The sequence below is a fragment of the Gracilinanus agilis genome, chromosome 2, assembly GCF_016433145.1.
Source record: "Gracilinanus agilis isolate LMUSP501 chromosome 2, AgileGrace, whole genome shotgun sequence".
Classification (NCBI taxonomy): Eukaryota; Metazoa; Chordata; class Mammalia; order Didelphimorphia; family Didelphidae; genus Gracilinanus; species Gracilinanus agilis.
Genome location: NC_058131.1, coordinates 239,290,125 through 239,298,706, shown reverse-complemented (window position 1 = coordinate 239,298,706; position 8,582 = coordinate 239,290,125). Strand labels below are relative to the sequence as shown.

Genomic DNA, 8,582 nt, shown 5'->3' with positions numbered 1-8,582 from the left:
AATAAATAAATGAGAACGTTGGGTCTCAATTTGTAGAAAAGAAAACTGGGACCCGGAGAAACGGGGTAGCAGAGGCCAAAAGAGAAAGGCCTCACATTCCTCTCAGTTTTCTTTCTCCCGGCAACCTCCGCGACTTAAATAGTGCCCCACCTCTTGCCGGGCCGTTGCCTTGGTAACCCAATCCGGGTCCCGGAGTCTTTCCCGGAAGTCGCCACCATTCATTCTCTTTATTGGACATGGGGCTTTGGGGGCGGGATTTGAGGGGCAGGCACGGCAGAGGGTGCCGCGGCCATGGCCATGGCGGCGCCGCTTGCGCTGCACCTGCTGCTGGCTCTGCTCTTGGGGTCTGGTGGCCTGAGCAGAGCAGAGCCGGAGAGGGACAGCCTGCGGGAGGAATTGGTCCTTACTCCGCTCCCCTCCGGGGACGTGTCGGCTACCTTCCAGTTTCGCACGCGTTGGGACTCGGAGCTGCAGCATGAAGGAGGTGAGGGAGAAGGCTGGCAAGTGCGACTGGCGGCTTCGCTTCTGGTTTATTGTGGGGGCGGGGCTTGTGGGGGCTCGGTCTCCGTTGGGAATGGCGTAGGGGCGGGGCCTCAGGGCTTTTGGGGCCCCGGGCCTCTGAGTGTTTCTTGGAGAACTGGGAACCTCAGCCCCAGAAGGTGTAGGAGACTGGGGGCTAGAGTAAGGGGAACACTTGGCATAGGATATGTGGCTTCATCTTGATGGGGGAAGAAGAGAAGGAAGAAGTAGGGAGGCGGTAAAGAGAATAGCACGTCATCTCAGGATAGAAAGTGGAGGGGGGGACCAGGTGAGATTTGGGGGACAGTATTTGAGACAATAGGAAGGATTCTCCTTGGGGTGGGTTTTGAATAAGACCTTAGCACTGGGCCAGCTTTTGTTTGAGGTGATGGGGTTGGTGTGTGTTCACAGATCACTAGTCATAAATGGGGAGTGAGGGTCAGAAGGAAGGGGGTATGTTCTTGACCTACCTTTTCCCCTGAATGACAGCCCTCTCTTGTGGGCCCAAGCCCTCTTTTTGAAGAGTGACTTGGGAGCATAGGAGAGGAGGCTGAGTCAGTCCTGTCTTCCTCCAGGGCCTCACCACTCATCTCTTTCCCTCCCAGTTTCTCATTACAGGCTTTTCCCCAAGTCTTTGGGGCAGCTGATCTCCAAGTACTCTGTGCAGGAGCTACACCTGTCACTCACACAGGGCTTTTGGAGGACTCGTTTCTGGGGCCAGCCCTTTCTGCAAGCCCCAGCTGGGGCTGAGCTTTGGGTTTGGTTCCAAGATTCAGTTGTGGAGTAAGTGCCTGTCTTTTACTAGCTGTTAGGTATGAAGGAAGGGAGACAGTATAAGATTCCTTGATGTACCTTCACCCTGCTTTGTAAGGAATTGTGTCTGGTGCCTATGGGGGCCAACAGAGATAGGTCAGGTTGTCCAGCCCAGCTGGCAGGTATGCAATTTTAGAAGATGAGCCTCAGACTCATATGGCCTCAGATTGAGATCTAGTCAATGAAAATCAGTCTTGTCTAGTTTTATTCTCTCAAAATATTCCATGGAGAGTTGGGACTCCTCTTGGAAGGGTTTGGAGTAGCATTTTGTCAGCTATCAGAAAGATTACTCTCTTGGGATTAATTAATCTTCATTGTCATACTCTAGAGCAGGGGTCAGCAACGTATGGCTCTTGAGCTATATCTGGCTCTTTTGAGGGCCAGATATGGCTCTTTCTGCAGGAGTCATAAAGTCAATTTTTTTTTCAGGCGCTGTTACAGGATCGTGCACTGTGAGCACTGTACAGCTCTCACGAAATTACATTTTAAAAAATGTGGCGTTTATGGCTCTCACGGCCAAAAGAGTTGCCGACCCCTGCTCTAGAGAATGATTGTACCTATTCTTTAAGTCAGAAGTGTTAAAATGGGCCCAAGCAGTTCATAAAACTTGTAAGTGCCCTGGAACCAGATTCAAATGTAATTGGAAAATATTTGACAAAATAAATAAAAATGTAACACAAGGTAGATAGTTAATATGTGGTTTTCTAAGTCCTTTTCTATTTGATCTAATACCACTGCTTCAAGAGTTTAGGGATAGAGACAGGGGAAAAGCTATGAATAGTAAACATTTCCTAGGATGGTAGATAACATGGTAAAACTGAAGCCCAAAGCATATGAATAGAAAGCTTGAACTTCTAACTCTAACCTCAAAATCTACTGAATCTTGCTTTCTCTGGCTGTCTTTCTCTCCCTACTTCTAACTCTTATTATTTTCTCTCTCCAGGTTTCTTTTTTCCACTCTTTTCTGCCTTTTGCCTTAAACTTAACTAGCCTTTCTAAATTATCTCCATTCTATAGTTTCTTCATCTGTAAAGTACAAGAGATAGACCAGATGCTCTCTAAGGTCCCTTCCAGCTCTATATCCTTGGATCCTAAATCATTTAGGCTCTGGGATTCTTAACTTCTTCCTCTATAAAATAAAGATATCATACTTGTAGCACACATCTCACGGAGTTATTGTGAAGAAAATCCTTTATAAATGAAAATAAATGCCATTTAAATTCAAGTTGTTATTCTTGGCAATAATAATGTATGACTTTCTGATGTTCAAGGAATGCAAAGAGCCTGGCCTGGTGGGGAGGAAGGAGGCTTTTGAGAATGGGTGGGAATTATAGGGGAAATGGGAAGAATAGAGAGATTGGGTTGTGGGACACTGTTTTCTTTTTGACTTGGTGACAAGACTTATTTTTGGGGGGATTGGTTTTTTTATGTTGCCACATTCTTCCCTAATTTCACTCTGGGAGTCAGGTCTGTGTGTAAGACATACAGAAGTAGTCCCAGCACTAAATTAGAGTATTTCCTCCTTTTCTGTCCAGTGTTGATAAATCCTGGAAGGAACTCAGTAACATCCTCTCGGGAATCTTCTGCGCCTCTCTCAACTTCATTGACTCCACCAATACTGTCATTCCTACTGCTTCCTTCAAACCCTTGGGACTGGCCAATGGTGAGATAGTCCCAGATTCCCTGGTTGTGATATTGTAGAAAGCACTGGATTTGGAGTCAGAGGATGTGATTTCAAATCTAATTCAGTTATTTGACTTCCCTTTGTCCTTGGACAAGTTACTGTTTCTCTCAAGATCACAGTTTCCTCATCTGTAAAATGAGAGTGTCATACTAGGTGACTTTATGAAGTCTCTTCCAACTCCAAATTTTGGAACTGGAAGGAACCTTAAAGTTCGGGGGCAACTGGGTGGTTCAGTGGACTGAGAGCCAGATGTAGAGATGGGAGGTCCTGGGTTCAAATATGACCTCAGATACTTCCTAGCTATGTGACCCTAGGCAAGTCACTTATCCCTCATTGCCTATCCCTTACCACTCTTCTGCTTTAGAACTAATACACAGTATTGATTCTAAGATGGAAGCTAAGGGTTTAAAACAAAACAAAACAAAACAAAAAGAGTATCTAGTTCAACTTTGTATTGAAACTGTGATCCAGAGAGAAAATAACTGTCCATTGATCATCACAGTAGTTAAGTGGCAAAGTCAACACTCTCAGGAGTGGATTGGAGAGTGCTAGATTTTGTCTTTGGAGACCTGGGCTCATATTTGGTCTCATGTTTACTGTGTAAATGTGGGCAAGTCATTTAGCCTCTTTTGCCTTCAGTTTGCTCATCTGTAAAAACGAGGATAACCTGTAGTACTTACTCTTAGGATTGTTGTGACTAACTAGATACGCTAAGTGTAAAGTGCTTATCTGCACACACACACACACACACACACACACACACACACACACAAACATAAAAGCACACATATACACACTTAAGGATATACGTGTATATGTATTATATTTATGCATATGCATGTACATGTATATATATACACACATATAAGTTTTTATTCCCCTCATGGAAGGGACAAAATAGCAGTTCAGAGAGCGAATAACAAAGGTTTCTGGTTCCACTATTGGAGTTTGAACCCCAGAGGATGGAGGAAAGAGAATATATTCTTCCCTTCTAGAACCAGGATGATTTTCTGGTTCCTAGTATTACCTGACAAGGACTGTAAGAGGAAGAGTTAAGTCACCATTGTCTTCCTCCTGTGATTTGAAATGTGGCCTAATGGAAATTCTACAGTGATAAGACTTCACATAACTCTTTATTTTGTACCTTTCAAATACATTTATAATGTTATGTATTATAGTTATCTGTGTTGATGACTTATCCCATACAGAACTATAAACTCCCTTGAAGGAAAGGATATATCTTTTCTAAAGCTTTGTTTTTTCCCTAATGCTGAGTATAGTGCTGTGCACACAGTAGGCAATTAATATTTGAGATGATGAAAAGCAGTGGGAGCAGTACATGGGTGGAGAGGTAAGCCCCATCATCTAAGGTTTGACTAGGGTGGTTTTGGGGTAAGTAATAGAGACTGGCAGACCCTGTGCTCTGATTCTCCCTCTTGTAGGTACCAACCATCATTTCCTTCGCTATGCTGTCCTTCCCCGAGAGGTGGTATGCACTGAGAACCTCACTCCGTGGAAGAAGCTCTTGCCTTGTAGTTCCAAGGTAAGATTAGCAACTTGGAATGAACTCTTTGGTTTCATTTTCCAACTCTCGCCTCTACCAAGGGTCTGGGGAAAGTGAGGAGCACTGCTTCATTCTGGGATGGTAGCAAACTTGTGGAGAGACACTTTCCAAATCACCAGGTTGCACCTGATGGTGTTCTCCTTGTGAATGCTAAGCCTTCTCTTTTTTGCTCCCCAGGCAGGTCTCTCTGTGCTTCTAAAGGCTGAACGCTTGTTCCATACCAGCTATCATTCCCAGGCAGTACACATCCGCCCTGTGTGCCGGGTAAGACACCAGTGGTGGAATAAGCCCTGCTGTGCACTGCTAACGTGAAATGGTTTAGGTACTGGTCACTTCTCTTAATGAAGTCTGAGCCAGAAAGGTAGAGAGATTAGAATGCTGGATTTGGAATGAGAGCCTTAGATTCAAATCCTGCTTCAGACACTTTGACCATGCACAGATCAATCTCTGGGCTTCAATTTTCATATCTTTAAAATGAGGGGATTGGATTTGAAGACCTCTAAGATCCCTTTCACCTCTAAAACTATAATCTTATGATTTGGCAGAGACCTAGAAACAGATTGGGTAGGGATAGGAAATGCTAGTTACTGCTGCCAGTCTTACATCTGCCCCTGCTCCTAGGTTCCTTGCAGCTCTAATATTCTGTGATTTTAGGATTCCCACTGTACCAGTGTCTCCTGGGAGCTGAGGCAGACCCTCACAGTTGTGTTCGATGCCTATACCACAGGCCAGGGGAAGAAAGGTAATTGCCCTCAACTTCTGTCCTGTCCCTCTTGCATGGCTCCATCCAAGGGTACTCAGCTTACCTTTCTTCTCTACTTGTTTCTGCAGACTGGTCTCTGTTCCGGATGTTTTCCCGAACCATCACTGAGGCTTGTCCTTTGGCCTCACAAAGTCATGTCTATGTTGATATCTCCAAAAATAGTCAGGTAATAGCTCAAGCTCACATCTCCGTAATTCTTTAAGAATATTTTCTTTATAACAATCATTTGAAATAGGAAGTAGATATGGAGTTACTGTTGGTTTGCCTGCCTTTGTTTTTTGTCCCTAGGAGAATGTGACTCTTGAGGTGAGCCCACCCCCGACATCCACATACCAGGCAGTTGTCCTGGGGGACCGGAGGACCTATGCTGTCTATGACCTGCTTAACCCTGCCACATTCAGTGGCTCCCGAAGCCTCAACTTGCAGCTCAGGTGGAAGCAGCAACAAGATAGTGGTGAGGGGCCTGGAGACTCTTACTCATGGAAATTTGGGAAAGACATAGAGACCTCTGAAGCTGGTAGGAAGGGATGATAATAACTCATTTTTAAAATTGAGACTTAAGCCACATCATTCTGATAATGTAGACTTTGTAAGTAGTTCACATCTCTTAATGAAGCCTGGAAGCTTAAGTGACTAAGAGTAAGAGATGACATTTCAACCCTTCTCTTGACATTGCCCATCTAGTCAGGGCTCCTTTTTTTATGTCATTTTCTTTTATTTTTATGTCTCATCTCAATGATCAAAAACAAAGAGAAAAATCTTATTTTTGTGTCTATTGTCAGCTTCTTTCCAGGACCAAGACCTCCTAGGGTAGGCAGGGCATGGGTTATTGTTCCTGTTTGTAGGTCCCCAGAAAGGTTAAGTAACCAACTAAGCAGGAGATGAGGCCAAGGCTAAAATCTAAAACCTCATGGTAGGAAGATACCTCAGAAATCATCCACTCAAACTTCTTCATTTTTTAAAAACCCCAACCTTCTCTCTTAAAATCTCTAAGTATTGATTCTGAGGCAGAAGAGCTGTTAGGGCTAGGTATTTGGGGTTAAGTGACTTGCCCAGTGTCACACACCTAGGAAATGTCAGAGGCTATCTGTTTCTGTCTGCTGAGCCATCTAGCTGCCCTTCAACTCCCTTATTTTACAGATGAAGAAACTGTACCCCAGGCCAGGAAAATGATTTGCCCATGGCCATAGAGCAAGGATTAGAATCCAGGTCTTGTGATCCTGACTTTTGAATTCGTTGCACTGCAATCAGTCTTCGGTGAATGTTGATTTAGAAAATGTGAGAAGTGAGGCAGCTAGGTGGCTTAATGGATATAAAGCCAGAGACAGAAGGTCCTAAGTTCAAATCTGGCTTCAGATACTTCATAGCTGTATGGCACTGGACAAGTCACTTAGCCCCACCTATCTAGTCCTTACTGCTCTTTTGCCTTAGAACAAATACACAGTATTGATTCTAAGATGGAAGGTAAAGTTTAAAAAAAATGTGAGAAGCAGTGATTTTCCCCATTTTGACATAGCCTTGCTTGATCAGCTGTTCACTATGACCCTATTGCTTCTCCATTCTTCCCACAGGGGGTCATCTGGTTCCATTTCTGCATGCCCAGCGGTATGTGAGTGGCTATGGGCTGCAGACAGGGGAACTGAGCACCATACTGCACAATACACACCCATACCGAGCTTTTCCTGTTTTGCTACTGGAGACTGTGCCCTGGTACTTGAGGCTCTACATTCACACTCTGACCATCACCACGAAGGGCAAGGAGAACAAGCCAAGTAAGGACCCTGGCTAGCCCTGACTGCCCTTTTTGCCTAACAATAACTCTGCCACTCTTGGCTCCTTACAACCCTCTCTTTTCACCAGTCCTTTCATGGAACCTCAAAGCTTTGAGGGGCTTTAGCTAATTTAACCTCTCCCATGGGAGAGTCATTTTGGTAGTGGCCCTAAGAAGAATCCAACTTTTGCTGGAATGCTTCCAAGGATAAAGAATTCACTTTCAGGAAGCTTCCCTTTCCACTCTTGGAAAGTTTTAATTCCATAAAAATAACCTTCCTAATCTCTGAAAATATTGTTCTATCTGCCCAAACTGCTTAAGTCTCTGGCCCTACTCCCTAAAAACATGACCCTAAGACAAGAGATGAGGATGACCACTACAGAGGTTGTTATAGGCCCCCAGTTCAAGGTGAGGGAAGTTGATTTTCTCTTGCTCTAGGTTATATCCACTACCAGCCTGCACAGGACCGGTTACGCCCCCATCTGTTGGAGATGCTTATTCAGCTGCCCGCCAATTCTGTTACCAAGGTCTCCATCCAGTTTGAACGTGCTTTGCTTAAGTGGACTGAGTACACACCTGACCCAAATCATGGTTTCTATGTTAGGTATGTTGGGAAACCGTTTGTTTTCTTTTTTTTTTTAAACATTTATTAATATTCATTTTTAACATGGTTACATGATTCATGCTCCTCCTTTCCCCTTCGCCCCCCGCACTCCCCCCACCCATGGCCGATGCACATTTCCACTAGTTTTGTCATGTGTCCTTGATCAAGACCAGTTTCCAAATTGTTGGTAGTTGCATTGGTGTGGTAGTTTCGAGTCCACACCCTCAATCATGTCCACCCCGACCCATGCGTTCAAGCAGTTGTTTTTCTTATATGTCTCCTCTCCTGCAGTCCTTCCTCTGAATGTAGGTAGCGTCTTTACCATAAATCCCTCAGAATTGTCCTGGGTCATTGTATTGCTGCTGGTACAGAGGTCCATTACATTCAATTTTACCACAGCATATCAGTCTCTGTGTATAGAGTTCTTCTGGCTCTGCTCCTTTCGCTCTGCATCAGTTCCCGGAGGTCTCTCCAGTTCGCCTGGAACTTCTCCAGTTTATTATTCCTTTTAGCAAAATAGTATTCCATCACCAGCATATACCACAGTTTGTTCAGCCATTCCCCAATTGAAGGACATACCCTCATTTTCCAATTTGTTGCCACCACAAAAAGCGCAGCTATGAATATTTTCATACAAGTCTGTTTATCTATGATCTCTTTGGGGTACAAACCCAGCAATGGTATGGCTGGATCAAAGGGCAGGCATTCTTTTATAGCCCTTTGAGCATGATTCCAAATTGCCAGCCAGAATGGCTGGATCAGTTCACAGCTCCACCAGCAATGCATTAATGTCCCAATTTTTCCACATCCCCTCCAACATTCATTACTCTCCCCTTCTTTCATTTTAGCCAATCTGCTAGGTGT

At 44.4% G+C, this 8,582-nt stretch overlaps 1 protein-coding gene across 4 annotated transcripts in view; it reads left to right on the top strand.

Annotated features, from left to right (window-relative positions):
- Positions 1-291: 291 nt before the first annotated feature.
- The window catches only part of PIGT (phosphatidylinositol glycan anchor biosynthesis class T), an 18,649-nt gene continuing 10,358 nt past the window's right edge, over positions 292-8,582 (top strand). Inside the window, exons 1-10 of one of the 4 annotated variants that reach the window (XM_044661060.1) lie at positions 292-484; positions 1,125-1,302; positions 2,868-2,995; positions 4,459-4,559; positions 4,758-4,844; positions 5,235-5,322; positions 5,412-5,509; positions 5,632-5,797; positions 6,915-7,115; positions 7,553-7,718. In XM_044661060.1, the coding sequence (XP_044516995.1) occupies positions 292-484; positions 1,125-1,302; positions 2,868-2,995; positions 4,459-4,559; positions 4,758-4,844; positions 5,235-5,322; positions 5,412-5,509; positions 5,632-5,797; positions 6,915-7,115; positions 7,553-7,718 (1,406 nt within the window). Of the gene's footprint in view, positions 485-1,124; positions 1,303-2,795; positions 2,800-2,867; positions 2,996-4,458; positions 4,560-4,757; positions 4,845-5,234; positions 5,323-5,411; positions 5,510-5,631; positions 5,798-6,914; positions 7,116-7,552; positions 7,719-8,582 lie in introns of all 4 variants that reach the window. The other 3 variants (XM_044661061.1, XM_044661062.1, XM_044661063.1) reach the window with 3 other exon arrangements.